This window comes from Dermacentor andersoni, chromosome 1, assembly GCF_023375885.2.
Source record: "Dermacentor andersoni chromosome 1, qqDerAnde1_hic_scaffold, whole genome shotgun sequence".
Taxonomy (NCBI): domain Eukaryota; kingdom Metazoa; phylum Arthropoda; class Arachnida; order Ixodida; family Ixodidae; genus Dermacentor; species Dermacentor andersoni.
In genome coordinates, this window is record NC_092814.1 from 116,248,244 (window position 1) to 116,263,654 (window position 15,411).

The window sequence follows — 15,411 nt, forward strand, 5'->3', positions numbered from 1 at the left end:
TTCAATATAATGCAAATTGGAAATTTTACCGAATTTGTTATATTGAGGTTTAACTGTGTGTATATATATTTCAGGGAGAGGGGATTTCTTTTATTTAGCCCTGAAACACAAGACCTTTCTGTCACGTTGAACACTATTCAAAACGTTTACAATTTTCTGACTGGCTTCATTACTTGCTACTATTTGTTTATAACAGCATATAATGTGTAAAAATTGTGAATTTTCAGTAATATTAAATTTTCAGGCATTTCATTCATAGGCTTTTGAATTCATTGATAAGCTCCTGTAGGCTCACAAATTTGTCGTAGGCTAAAAACTTGTGCTGTGCGAATAGCAAAATTTTGGGTGCGAAGCAAATTCGAATATTTTAGAATAGTTTTTGAATACGTCCAGGTCAAATTACTGAAAAAATGTACTGCAAAGCATGCCCAAGAAAGCATTCTATGTGGGTGTATTGTGCGTGTCTTTTGCTTTTATTCTGATAGTCAACATAAGGATATGCCATAGCTTTAAAAAATCTAGTAGCATTACATTCAGGCTTATTTTTATTTTGAACTCTCAAAAGTTGGTTGTGCGTTACATTCGGTTACCATATTTTTGCACATATAACCAGCACTAAAATGTAAAACAAAAAATGTAGCAGTAAAGTGGGAGTGCAGATTATATGCAAATTTCGCGATGAAGTGTGGCTTCACGGCAGTGCGAGCCGTGATGCCGTGAAGCCACACCTCAAGGCAAGGTTCTCTGCCATTCAAAGTTTTATCTCCTAGGGAACACCATTCCTCCCTACCCCTGCGTGTGGCAGCTCCCTTCCCCCCTCTTTCTTGGTCGCCCACTCTCCTCCACTTTACGGGTAGCCATTTTGCGTTTGGTAATTAGCGAATGGCGCACGCGGCGCCGGCAAACTCGTACGTCACCCGTTCCCGCGGCGCTCCCTCAGTCTGCGCGAAGTGCTTTGCGATACAGCGGTGAGCTAAATCACCGTTGGGATTGGGGGCTCGGTCGTTTGCTCCGTCACCGTTGCCGATCCGAAGGCTTCTCCATCCGTACTGTCATCCGCTGTCATACGAGTGTTAGCTGCGAAGTGATGCAATTCACGTCAGGTATCATGTGACTGATTCGTTCACGATTACATCCGGTGTGTGAATCCAGCTTTGCCAGCATCGCCGAAGAATGGGGGAACAGAGTCGCTGGCTGAAGATACGATGTAGATGAGTCGTGCATCCGTGAACAGAGACTGTTTTTGCAATGATTTGAGCAGTGTTGTATGCAGTTACTTCTGCGGATGATACGCGGAGATGTTTTTTTCGCTTTCCAGACTGTTGTAGATTATATGCGGTGGTGGGTTATACGCGCAAAAACACGGTATAAGCAGATTCTCCGCTTTGTACTTTTACACTGTGCTTTTTCTAGTCTATGGGCACTGATCGAGCTATTTTGTCTAAAATAGCGTCAGGGTGCGATTTAATTTTCAGCAAATGAAACCATTATATTTATTTTCTGGAACTTCAAATACTTCGAATAGTAAAAGTCCAGTGCGAATCGAATAGCAAGCACTATTCGAAAAATATTTGAAAATTTGAATATTCACACACCCCTACTAAAGACTCTACGATGGTTTCACACCTTCGCTAATGTTGAATTCCAATAGTAGATTCAGATCAAGTTTTTCTGCTTTGTATGGAGCAATTTTATTCCAGTGGCAGAATGAGAGCGTGAGTTGTGTGTTCCAATGGCAGATTGGGAACAGCTACTAATTCCAGATCACTCCACGGAGAAAAAATATTTGCTCCGCCGAAATCGGCAGATTTGATCAGAATTCAGCGTGACATATTTACTTCACCCGCCTCTGCTTCCTGTCATGGTCGCCTGTTTCCGGAAGCGGGCAGCTATAGACATGGAAAACATGGACACTATGTCACGCCGTGCATTTTTGTTCCTGCTCCTGGATAGTGACAGCTCCAACTCAGATTCTATAAGTTCCCAAGTCCAGATAATGGTGGTGATGGTAATGAGGCCTACCCGATCCACTTCTAGTCTAGCGCCCTCTCACTTGATTTCCCTGTGCCCTTGCGAGAGCGCACGCATTCCATTCGTAGATTTGACGAGAGCAATCTCCATCGGAACGATGCGCTTTGTTCGTGATACGGCCGAGTGCTCGCAATCTGCCATAGGAATTCAACATAAAAAAACTTTTAACACGCCACTGCTCCTCCTTTCTATATTTGCACTTGGACACTTCCAAATTCTTTCATTTTCTTCTGCCTTCCTATACATACTGCAAGTGTGACAGGGAGATCACTTAATATCCCTAAATCGCTGCTGCCACATTTTCAATGTGAAGTAATCATGTTCATACAAGTGATTCTAAATAAATATACCTTTTGCCTCTGAATTACCTTTGTATTTTATTTGGTGCGAATTATTGGTAGGCTTAGCTAAAAATTCATTTGACTTAGTTAAATACAAAGTTTTTTTTTAGACCATAAAGAATTTTTTAAAAATAACCTGTGGCAGACAGTGTAATTGGGGTCCTGGAGCTTGATTAGTGAAAGGGGTGGACATTACTTGCATGAGAAATCGAATTGAATAATTGACTAATTAACAAAACATCACTAATTTACTTCTTAATTAATTTTTTTTTATGGCACATATGGCAATTTATGAATTGTAAGCCAGTCAATTTGCAAAGATTATTCACTTGGATCAAATTCTAAGGATCGCACGGGTTTCAGGATATGCGCCTTGAAACTTGCGGTGAGGATGCATTACTGTTCCACTTACTTTTTAACAAACTGCTGTTTTATGCGTTGAAATGCAAAAGTAACCGGAACGCGATATGTATTTCATTGCACATTTTGGGAATGACTATCTTGAAACGGGTGTCATTCTGAAAATCTGTTACACACGGATACACCTTGTGAACTCACCAGCTGCAATTGGTAAATTGCAACATGTGCCGTGAAGTGATTACTTGAAACGTTAAGTAGTACATTTTTTTTCATCAGTCAATTGTGCATTTTGATTTCTCATGCAACTAATGTCTGCCTTTTTTTTTAGTAATCTAGCCCAATGACTACAATTATGCTATCTGCCACAGGTGATATTTAATTGCATATGTCTATAAAAAAAAAAAGCACCTAGTGTAACTAGAGTTCCGATGTCATTCTTCTATAAAGTAGATTAAATCTGTGCATCTTGTTGTATTGTGTTCTCATTCCTTGTTCAGTTTACTGTTACCTGACGTTAAATACAAAGCTGATGCTTCGCAAGAGTCTTTCTTTATTATCAATTTTCAAACTTCCTTTTCAATTTCATTTTTAGGCACACCAGTGGTAAAGCCCCAAGAAACAAAAAACCTGATCCTGCGAGTCACACCTTTTAGTTCTAAATGTAAGCATCACTGCATTTATTCTCTTTTTGGTACCATTCCAATCGCTTATTTTCACATATACTACATACAAGGTTTTCTTTTTCAGTAAGCCAAGACAACACAACAGTGGTCTCACAACTTCCTTTGACACGCGTGCAAGTATGTAAAGCTATTTAACTTGTCATGTGTGCTGTAAGAACAGTAATATCTGATGTGAACACTTAGTTGCATTCAGATATCATTTTAATAAAGTTGTACTTGCAGCAGATTAGTTTACTAAATAAAAAAGTTTGTTAAATCAGTATTTCAGTGTTCTAGCAGTGCAAACGATTTCATAAGTTCCCATAAAAGCTCTTAGTTGACATGGTGTGAAGGAGTGCCTGTATGCAAGATTTGAGTAAAAATGTAAGCAATAACTACAAATGAAGTCAGCTTTTGTTATTTTGGTTTTGACGAAACCATCAGAATAGACCAAATTATTCTATGGGTCGAATTAAAATAAGAGGCTGAAAAAAACGTCCACACCACCACTGCTGCATCTGGTATTTACCAGATTCTAACGTGACCCTTAATCTAAAGTGCACCTAGATTTAATGGTTTCAAGCAGAAAATGAAGCACCCAAATCTAAACATGCCACTGGTTCTATTTTTCAGGATGTACTGTGCCTCCACTTCTGATAATTCAATATAAGATATAACCTGCTGGGTTTATTCAGCAGGATGGAAGTTTTTTTAGTACTGGACCACACACACTGTACTTTTTGCCCATGAAAATGTGTTGTGTGTACTGCTACACTGAGCGTGCGCTGGCATGACGGCTTGTGATGACCACATAAAAGGAACCGTGATACGGCATTTACCACAATCATCAAAAATATGGTTGCACCACACTTGAAGGCCATTCTCTATTAATGTGAAGGCGAATCAAAGTCTTTGCCCTTAATTTTTATTAGCCCAAATAAGGTACATACAGGCAATTACAACTATACATACTATTCTACGTACATTACAATATTTTTCCACATAGTTCTGTTAGGAATTTCTTCGCAGACACACAGATTTTTAAAGAAGGGCGCTCTTTAATAGATAAATAAAAGAAAAAAAGAGTTCACAACAGCGTGACGACCGCATTCCTTCGCGGCCGCCATATCTCTCCTATGTTGCCAGCCTTGGCTTCCGATTCCGCTAACACTTGGCCATTCCGACAGCGAACCGTCCTCAATTTACACGGTATAGTCCTGAAGATACAAAGGTCTTTTGGACACATGCATGCTACGCCACTGCACACTGTCTTCCTCGTCGGTGCTTGATTGGTCGGACAGTTCTTGACATCTTCCACCCCTTCTCTTGAGCTGGCTGATGGGGCGGTAGTCGAGTAGACCCTTTTCTTTCCGTTCGTCTCGGTCACTCTGTAGGTGTCCGCTGGAAGTATTTCAATCACAGTCATTGGACCTCTGAACTTCTGGGTTTTTGTTAGGGCACCAATGTGCTCTGGAACGCAGTGCGTGACCACTATGTCTCCAACACGCAGCTTGTCCGCTGTAAAGTGATGCTTGTTGAAGTACTGCTTCGACTTTTCTTGCTGGCTCACTGTTCCCTTTTGAGCCATCTCTTGAATTGCTCCGGACATACCCACTCGTTATTCTCCGTGTTTAGCCATCTGAGGACACCATCCAACGTCCTTGGTGGATATCCATGCAAAAGCCTGAAAGGGCTAGTGCCTGTTAAGGCATTGTATGCGGTGTTTAGGTAGCTCTCTAACTCCTTGATGTTCTGATCCCAGTCCTTGTGAGTCGGATCCTTGATTGTAGCCATAATACACGGTACCAGAGTTCGATTTACACGCTCCACCCGACCGTTAGCCCTCGGATGGTGAGCAGAGTTCAGTGTGTGAGTCGCACCATTTTCCTGACAGAAGGCTTCAAAGCCGTGGGACATGAAACAGGAACCACGGTCTGAGATGATGCGCTCCGGTAGTCCGAACTCTGTTATAAAACTCAGCATGCACCGCAGTACATTTCTCGCTGAGGTGTCTCGCACGGGGTAGAGGCGCACAAACTTGGTCAGATTGTCCACCAACACCAAGATCCACTGGTTTTTCTTGAAACTTCTCACAAACGGTCCACGTGTACAACTTGAAATGGTCTCTTCCCAGGTGGTATCGAGTGCAGAAGTCCAGGTTTCTTCCCTCCTGGAATCTTTGTGAGCAGACACTCGAAACACCTGTGGATGTGCTGGTCCACGTAACGCTTCATCCGAGGAAACCAATAAAGTTCCTTGATTTTCATCACTGTTCGGTCTGTACTAAAATGTCCCTGTAAGTCGTGAAACTCTAAACACAGTATTTTACGCATGCTCTTAGTAGGTATCACGAAAAGAAGTCGTCCGTCTTCTTCCACGTAAAACAACCTTCCATCCTTCAGTTGTAGGTTTTTGACCTTGACACTTTCTTCCTTTGTCCTTTCCTTGATTGGCTTCTAGAGAATTCGTGCGAGGTTAGCCAAGTCCGCATCAGATTGCTGGATGATCACAACTTGGTCCTCTAAACTCTAGGCAAGGCACACTTCGATCCTTGTCTCGACAACCTCATCGAGCGTGTCCTGCGGCGCTCCTACGGGTTCACGACTCAAATAGTCCAGTTGTGCCATTTTCTCACCTGCTTGGTGCTTCACCTCGAAGTCATACTCTTGAAGTAAGTCGAACCACCTTGCTATCTGTGGTTTAAGAGTCTTGTGCATATTCAGATACACAATTGCTTGGCAATCTGTTACCAGCGTGAACGGAATGCCTAGGAGGAATGGATGAAGTCTTTCCATACTCCAGACTATTGCCATCAGCTCCAGTTTTCCCGCAAGGTAATTCTCAGCCTTAGTGGTGCGTTTACTGACAGAAAACATTCATCATCTTGTTGAAGGATCATTCCCGCAAGTCCATGTTTGCTTGCGTCCGTGTGGAGTTCTGTTGGAGCCAAAGGATCATACAACTTCAGAACCAGAGGCTCTGTCAGCTCTCTCCGGAGCTGGTCGAAAGCTTCCTATTTCTCCACTCGCCCATATAAACTTTGTGTCTTTCTTGATCTGAGAAGTACGTGGTTCTGCCTTCAGGGCATAGTGGGGAATGAACCGTCTGAAAAATCCTGTCAGGCCCAGAAATTTCTTGACACTGTGAACATCAGTTGGCGTGCTAGCGTCCAATATAGTTTGTTGTTTCACTTCACCTGGCTGCAGGTAGCCTTTCACGATCTTGAAACCTAAGTAGTCGAGTTCGTCACTTCCAAACACACACTTAGATAGCTTCAGGGTTAGACCAGCAGCTCGCAAAGCAGCCAGTACTTGTTTGAGCTGAACCAGCAAGTCTTTCCAGTCCTTGGCTGGAATCAGCAAGTCGTCCATGTAACACAATGCTACAGTGCTACGCAGAGATCCAAGGACCTTGTTCATTAGACGTTGAAGTAAAGCAGGACCGTTTCTCAACCCAAACACCATACGTTGAAACTGCCCGGTCTCATCAGGCGGGATGAATGTAGTTTTGGCCTTCGATTCCTTACTCAGTGGAAGCTGAAGGTATCCGTTGCACAATCTAACACACAGTGCATTCGTGCTCCAGACAGTCGTTGCAGCTGGTCATCAATGTTTGACAAGGGAAAGTGTTCCGGCACCGTCTGGCTATTTAGCCATCGATAATCTATGACTAAACGATTTTTGTCATTTTTCTTTCTCACGAGTAGCACTGGACTAACGTATGGCGAGGATGTTTCGGTTACAATGCCAGTCAGTCGCGTTCCACTCTTTGACAATTTCTTTTATTGCTTCTCTTTCCTCTGCATTAGTCGTGTAGGGTTTGCAGCTGACTGGAGTGCTTTTGGAATACTCTGTGATAGTCATCTCCAGTTGGTTACAACACCTCAACTCTGACAAATTCAGTGCAAAGCAGTCCCTGTATTCATTGAGCATCTTCAGCAGTGCATCCACTTGTTGCTCATTGACGTCTTTCCTGACATTCAACAAGCTACGATCAATGCGCTTCGGCTGAGGCACAGGTCTCACGAGTGTTAACTCTTCGCTCCCTGAAAGCAGTTCAGCATGAGTCAACGAACTTCCCTTGATCAGCTGGTGGTCTTCATCCTTGTCATTCAACGTGGGTATCTCAACCCTTCCGTGTTCGATGTGTAGTAGTATTCCCTTACCAGGCCCACTAGGTAAGATCAGATTTCCTTCACTCTTACCGGTCTCCACTGTCACCCAACACACAGTTCTTTTGGTCAGCACAATGGCTTCTTTGACACAAAGTGGTTCCTTGGAAGGCTTCATCTGGGCAAGGTCGATGTTACAAAATGACAACAGAAGTGCTCCATGCGAAAGCTAGGGAACTTTTGAGGGAGCGAAGCCTAACCTCAAAGGATTTCAAAGCCAGCCGGGGCTGGCTTCAGAAATTCGTGAAGCGCTTCGGCTTCAGCCTCCGACGTCGCACTTCAATCACCCAGAAGCTGCCAAGCAATTTCGAAGAAAAGCTGATAGCTTTCAGCGAGCGCTACGTGCTGCGAAAGAGAGAATCGGCAGGCTACAACGTTGGGCAAATCGGCAACGCCGACCAGACGGCTGTGTATTTTGATATGCCAGTGGCGTACACCGTGAATTAAAAGGGTGCCAAGGAGGTGAAGGTGCGCTCTGCAGGCTACGAGAAGCAGCGCGCAACTGTGATGCTGTGCTACACAGCTGATGGACATAAACTCCCTCCTTACATGATATTTAAGAGAAAGACACTGCCAGCTCGAGAAACTTTCCCAAGAAATGTCATTGTGTGGGCAAATGAGAACGGGTGGATGACGGGTGCGATGGTGGAAGAGTGGGTTAAGATTGTGTGGCGACGGCGTCCAGGAGCCCTTTTGACAAAGAACTCGCTCCTTGTCGTCGACTCTTACCGTGGGCACTTGACCGACAACATGAAGGCTGCGCTCGTCCAAGCGAACACGGACCTCGCTGTCATACCGGGCGGCATGACGGGCCAGTTGCAGCCACTTGATGTCTGCATCAACAAACCTTTCAAGGATCGTCTGCAGAAATATTACATGGATTGGTAGACTGACAAAGACCACATGCTAACGGCAACTGGCCGCATCAACCATGCATCGCTATCGCAGCTGGCGGGCTGGGTAGCTGCAGCGTAGGACGACATACCAGGTACTTTGATCGTGCATGCCTTTAAAAAGTGCAGCATATCTAATGCGCTTGACGGTACCGAAGATAGTGCACTGTTTGAAGGTGACAGTGACAAGGAACACAGCGACGACTCTAGCAGCGACGACGACGTTGAATGAGTTCTGCACGTTCAGATTCAATAAATGCCGTTTGCATTTTGTGAACGCGGTCCTCGATTCTTTTGTTCGGCCTACATTCGAGGTAATATATATTGTCACGGTACAATGCGGACAGAAGACAGGGAGACGTTCTTCAAGAACAACAGGACAACCTGTTCAAAAACAAACGGAAGAGAGGCATGTCTTCTTCGCCCTCACCCAAGCTCAGCCACCCACTAGACGGAGTCCATTAATGCCCCCATCGTCGTTGTCTTCTGCATAGAATACACGCATCATTTGTCCCTCCCTAAAAGAGCATCGCCCCGATGTTAAGCCAGAAATGTCACTCGCGGAAGTAAGAGTCTCTCGCATAGTTACTCGCGCACATACGGCTTCATGCGGACAACGTGCACAAGTTCAGGACAGTGCATGCGGCGCCACGTACAATTGGGACTATCGGGGACAACCTCGTACGTGACATCACTGAGTCAGCGCAATACTCGATATGGTCCGAAGTATCGTCTTAACAGCTTCTCGGAGAGGCCTCAGTTCCGTATGGGTGTCCAAACCCACACTCTGTCGCCGACGTCATAGATTACCATTCGACGGTTAAGATCATAGCGCCCTGCATTGTAGTCTCGATGCTGGCAGATCCGCAGGCGTGCAAGCTGCCGAGCCTCTTCTGCGCGTTGCGTAAACACATCGGCATCCGTATCAGTGTCGTCAAAGTCGTGTGGAAGCATTGCATCCAACATCGTTCATACATCCCGTCTGTGAACAAGGGTGAGAGGAGTCATGCGTGTTGTCTCTTGTTTCGCTGTGTTATATGCAAGGGTGATATAAGGTAGGATGTCGTCCCAATTTTTCTGTTCAACATCCACGTACATGGAGAGCATGTCTTCAATTGTTTTGTTGAGGCGTTCTGTTAAACCATTGGTTTGTGGATGGTAGGCGGTTGACTTCCGATGAACCGTTCCACTTAGCAGCAAGACGTGATCTAAAAGTGCAGCCGTGAATGCAGTTCCTCGGTCTGTTATTACGATGGTTGGTGCACCGTGTCACAGCACAACATGCTCAATGAAAAAGCGCGCCACCTCGGTAGCTGTGCTTCTCTGGAGTGCCTTTGTTTCAGCGTAACGTGTGAGATAGTTGGTTGCGACGATAACAAAGCGATTTCCTGCAGTAGAAGTAGGAAGTGGGCCCAATATATCCATTCCGAGTTGGTCAAATGGTCTTCGAGGAACCTGGACGGGTTGTAGGAGACCGGCTGGTTTCGACGGAGGCGACTTGCGCCTCTGGCAGTCGAGGCAAGTGCGAACGTGATGCTTCACGGTGGTGGTAAGTCTCGGCCAGTAGTATCTCTGCTGCACTCTGGCCAGCGTTCTCGTGTAGCCTAAGTGACCAGAAGTCACCTCGTTGTGACAGGCTTCAAGTACTTCCGTACAAAGAGCTGCAGGAATGACGAGCAGATAGGGGGACCCGGTCGAAGAAAAGTTTCGCTTGTAAAGTACTTTCGCCCGCAAGCAAAACGACAACAGTCCTCTTGCGAAAACTCTAGGCGGTTTCGCAGACCTGCCCTCTAAGTAATTGATGAGTTCAAGCAACTCAGGGTCGTCCCGTTGTTGTTGCGCGATGGTGGATGTGTCCAGAACACAAAGAAATGCTGAGTCGTCTTCTTCGGGCGGAGCAGGTGACTCTATCGGCGATCGAGACAAGCAGTCGGCATCCGTGTGTCGTTTCCCCGACTTGTACGTGACAGTCATGTCGAACTCTTGCAGCCTTAGGCTCCAACGCGCCAGTCGTCCAGAAGGATCTTTAAGGTTTGTCAACCAACATAGTGAATGGTGGTCGCTGACAACTGTGAAGTGGCGGCCATACAAATATGGGCGAAATTTCATAACCGCCCATACTACGGGGAGGCATTCTTTCTCAGTCGTGGAGTAATTATCCTCTGTGTGTGAGAGTGTTCTACTTGCATAGACAAGTACTCTTTCTGTGCCCTCCTGCTGCTGCACAAGAACAGCTCCCAAGCCAACATTGCTTGCATCAGTGTGGAGCAATGTAGGAGCGGTCTCATCAAAGTGAGCAAGTACTGAAGGTTTCTGGAGACGTTCCCGCAAGTCGTTGAATGCACCTTGCGCTTTGTCGCCCCATACAAAAGCAATGTTATCTCTCGTCAGGCGAGTTAACGGTGACGCAATACGAGCAAAGTCTTCAATAAACTGCCGGTAATAGGCACAGAGGCCGAGGAAGCGCCTGACAGCCTTTTTATCGGATGGTACGGGAAACTGTGCGACGGTGGCAATTTTTGGGGGATCTGAGCGGACACCTGCGTGGCTGACGACGTGACCAAGAAACTGTAGTTCCGCAAAGCCAAAGTGGCACTTCTCCGGTTTCAGGGTAAGGCCGGCGGACCGGATGGACTGCAGAACTGCTTCAAGCCGTTCGAGATGTTCTTCAAATGTTGCGGAGAACACGATGACGTCGTCGAGGTACACTAAGCAGGTTTTCCACTTCAGGCCTGAAAGGACAGTGTCCATGGGGCGTTGGAACGTAGCAGGGGCAGAGCACAAGCCGAAAGGCAAGACCGTAAATTCGTATAGGCCGTCTGGTGCCACAAAAGCAGTTTTTTCACGGTCTCTCGGGTCTACCACGATTTGCCAATATCTGCTTTTTAAATCCATTGAGGAGAAGTAACGCGCGTGTCGAAGCCTGTCGAGTGAATAGTCTATACGGGGAAGCGGGTACACGTCTTTCTTTCTCACCTGATTTAGTTTTCAGTAGTCCACACAGAAACGCAAGCTGCCGTCTTTTCTTTTTTACTATAACTACAGGAGATGCCCAGCGACTCATTGATGGTTGGATCTCGTCGTTAAGCATTTTTGTCACTTGTTGTTGTATGGCTTCACGTACTCTGGGAGCAACACGATAAGGATTTTGGTGAATTGGTCTTGCCGTATCCTCTGTAATTATTCGGTGCTTTGTTAGAGGTGTTCGACCGATGCTGGACGTCGACGCAAAGCAGTCGCTGAATTTGGCCAGTAGCGTAAGAAGCGGTTCTCGTTCGGGCGGCGACAAAGCAGTGCTGACGTCAAGTACAGGAGCTGGGTCTTGCATAGGCGCTTCTTCGAGTAGTGAACAGCAGCCGCGGACATCCGCAACACCATCAAAATAAGCCACAGCCGTGCCCTTTGGAAGGCGCCGTCGCTCTGTGCTAAAATTTGTTAGCAACAGGTTCGTGCGCCCATCGGTGACATTTACGATCCCTCATGTGACCAAGATACCATGAGTGAACAACGACGTGGTTATTTAGTCGGCAACGCCTTCGTAATGAAACGGTACGTCACATGCTACTGAAACAAGGGTACATGATGGAGATGGGATGACAATGTCGTCTTCTGTTGGATGAAAGGAGTGGTGTTGCGGCGATAAGCCAGGACTCCTATAAAATGTCACCATGTGATCCTGGGTGTTAATTATGGCGCCATATTCTTTCAGAAAATCCATTCCAATAATCAAATCTTTACAGCACACAGGCAGAACGATGAAAGTGGCCACGGAAGAAGAATCCCCGATATTAATTCTAGAAGTGCACTTCCAGTAGGCATCAGTCATTGGCCGCCTGCCATCCTTATGTGAGGTCCCGTCCATGGCGTCTTTACTTTCTTCAGGCGGAGGACGAGTTCCTGACTCATTATAGAGAAGTCGGCACCAGTGTCGACTAATGCTGTCACTGGCTGTCCGTTCACCAAAACATCAATGTCGGCGCTCACAATTTCTTTGGTGTTTATCGGCTTCACATAGTTCTGCAGCGGGAGTGTTGAGGGCTTTTTATTGTCTTGCGGTGGGCCTGCAACCTTACCCCCAGAGGTCGCCGCCTTCAGTTTCCCCGGCGTGGGCTGGGCAACCTTCGTCCTCGGAGCTCAGCAAAAGTATGTCCAGTAGGTGAAGCCTGTTGACGTGGAGGGGTTGGAGAACGCGACCGATGGCCGAAATCGGAGCTATCATTGGGCACAGATTTGTCATTCGGGTGCGCTATTGGAAGTGCCCGAAAAGTAGCGTCGTCGCGGCGTAGCGTGGAATTGTCATTTGCACGTCGACCATAGGACCACGGATGATGAGGTCGAAATGATGTGTCGCGATGCCAGCAATTACGCGAAATATGGCCGGCGCCTCCACAGTGAAAACAAAGTGGTCGCCTATCGACGGTGCGCCATACGTCGGTTCTCCGAAATTGCGGCCATCCTGTAGCGTCGTTTTGCGGCGGCGATCGGAGGCTGGTGGTACGGCGGTGTGGTTGTGATGGGTAGTGGACATTGGACAGCTGCGGCGTAAGTCATGGGATGCTGGTGATCTTGAAGATCGGCTGCCGGGAACGCCTGCCTGATTTCGTCGCGCACCACTTCGGCGATTGATACTACGGGTCTATCCAATGTCGGTGTCAGAATCTTTTGCACTTCCTCTCTGACAAACTCTCTGATCAATTCACGCAAGGAATTCTGATACTCGGCAGTCCCTGCGGCGGCATTGATTGCAGTGCTGGTGGACAGTCGATCGTACTGCCTGCACCGTTGATGAAGGGCCCGCTCAATAGCCGTAGCCTCTTTGATAAAGTCAGCGACGGTGACTGGTGGATTCCGCACAAGCCCCGCGAACAACTGCTCTTTTACACCTCGCATGAGGTAGTGCAACTTCCTATCTTGGGTCATGTTCGGGTCGGCTCTACGAAAGAGGTGGGCCATGTCCTCAGCGAACATTGTGACCGACTCATTAGGTTGTTGCACCCGTAGCTCCATCATCTGCTGGGCGCGGTCGCGTCGGTCAGCACTTACAAAATTATCCGTGATCTTCTGCTGAAAGTCATTCCATGTCGTCAGGCTAGCTTCACGGTTCTCGTACCAAGTACGGCCACTGTCGTCAAGGGCGAAATAAACATGGAAAAGCTTTTGCTGCTCAGTCCATTGGTTAATCTGTGTGACGCGTTCATACTTGTCAAGCCAGTCTTCAATGTCTTTGAAGACTGCACCGCGATAGCGATCGGGAACCAGTTTGTTCAGAACGGTTACCTGTTGTGGACTGGGAAACCGGCTGCTTTGGGGTGCTTGCGGTGAGCTGGTTTCGGCCATTGCAAGATGTGTGCAGCTCCCGGAGAGAGGTGGTTGAAGAAGGGAAAACTCCGGGGCAAGGCCTAGCAGTCAACGACTAAAGCGATGCACGGGTGTCGTAACTGGTGACAATGCGTCCGGGCTAGATGAACGACTCCCAGGACTCCGGAAAATCAGGCGAACTCAGTGCCCAGCACCTCCACCAGTGTCGCGGTACAAAGCGGACAGAATACAGGGAGACGTTCTTCAAGAACACCAGGACAACCTGTTCAAAAACAAACGGAACAGAGGCACGTCTTCTTCGCCCTCACTCAAGCTCAGCCACCCACTAGACGGAGTCCATTAATTCCCCCATCGTCGTTGTCTTCTGCATAGAATACACGGGTCAATATATATTTTTTTGGATTTGGACTTTAGGGTGTCGGCTTTGAATCGGGGTCGGCCTGGATTCAAGTAAGTACGGTATTATAGACAGTGCTATGGGGACATCAATGGCTTGGCAGTACTAACTAAGATTGACATTATATCTGCCTTGACAAAACAGACACTACTTCTATCTAGTTTGCAGAGTGCCCCACAGTCACAGCTGCCTATATTTTAGGAGAGAAAAGTGATTTGCATTAATTTACGACATGAAGAGAATCCTCGAATTTGGAAGATAAAACGGAAAAATATAACAAACTGACTACACACTTAACATTTCTTTATTGCTCCAGATTCCTTTTACAGTATTATATGTTCCCTATGTGGGCACCCTCCCATAGGGGCTAAGGGTATTTGGAATAAACTAACTAGTAGACTCACGAAAGCTGTCGCCGAGGACCTTGGTAGTAGAACAGAAGATGCAGCATGTGCCGACCAGGCTTCACAGCACCCCGCAGCCAGAAAAGCAATGCCACTCCTTGGTCGCCCTCCATATGGGCACCCACAGCTGGCGCTTTCACCCAGCACAGGTGGGCTTCTTGACGAGGGTTGCTTCTTTCGTGAAAAATATGAGGTAGGGAGAATGAGGAACGGAACAGGAGGTTTATTTTTATTGGAAAGGCAAACTTATTTACATGGAACAAGGGGTACTCGTACTGGCCGGAGCACGGAGCACAGTACATTGTTCTCGTAACATGAGCTACAGGTCAAAAGGCTACATCTTTCTGGCGAGCACGTGTCAGAGCATGTCAGCACACTAGCACACTCAGCTACATCGAAGCACTCGTAGTCGATTGGAGGGCGAGAGTGCGTGCAATCACTCCAGCACCGTTCCTCACGGAATGCCATCCAAGAAATACTCCAGGGTGCACATGGCTCACTGTCTGAGAGCAAGAAGGGGATGCTCGAAGACAAGGGTGTCAGGTTTGACTCCGTTTGCAAATCTTGGCTCCTGGCAAATCTTGGCTCCTGGACCGTAATGAAGTGGCATATAATGCACCCTCACAGGAGTTCCTTGGTCTCAGTATTGTAGTTGGTGACTAAGTGCCATCCATCAACCCCCTAACCATCAAAGGTGTCTCGTCTTGGTGTTACTGCTGGTCTGTCCGAGGCAACGTATTGTAAGCCTCGCGAAGCAATTCATCGCAGTAGAGCAGGAGAAGATTGAAGGTCGCTTCCCCCGCTGACCGATTGTAACAGTGTGCAGAACACTA

The 15,411-nt window shown here is 46.8% G+C and overlaps 1 protein-coding gene across 1 annotated transcript in view; it reads left to right on the forward strand.

The window, feature by feature from the left end:
- Positions 1-15,411, forward strand: part of l(3)76BDm (trafficking protein particle complex subunit 8 homolog l(3)76BDm) — a 161,949-nt gene that overhangs the window by 120,844 nt on the left and 25,694 nt on the right. Inside the window, exons 21-22 of the mRNA XM_050191010.3 lie at positions 3,325-3,393; positions 3,480-3,532. Coding sequence (XP_050046967.1) covers positions 3,325-3,393; positions 3,480-3,532 — 122 coding nt within the window. The remainder of the gene's footprint in view (positions 1-3,324; positions 3,394-3,479; positions 3,533-15,411) is intronic.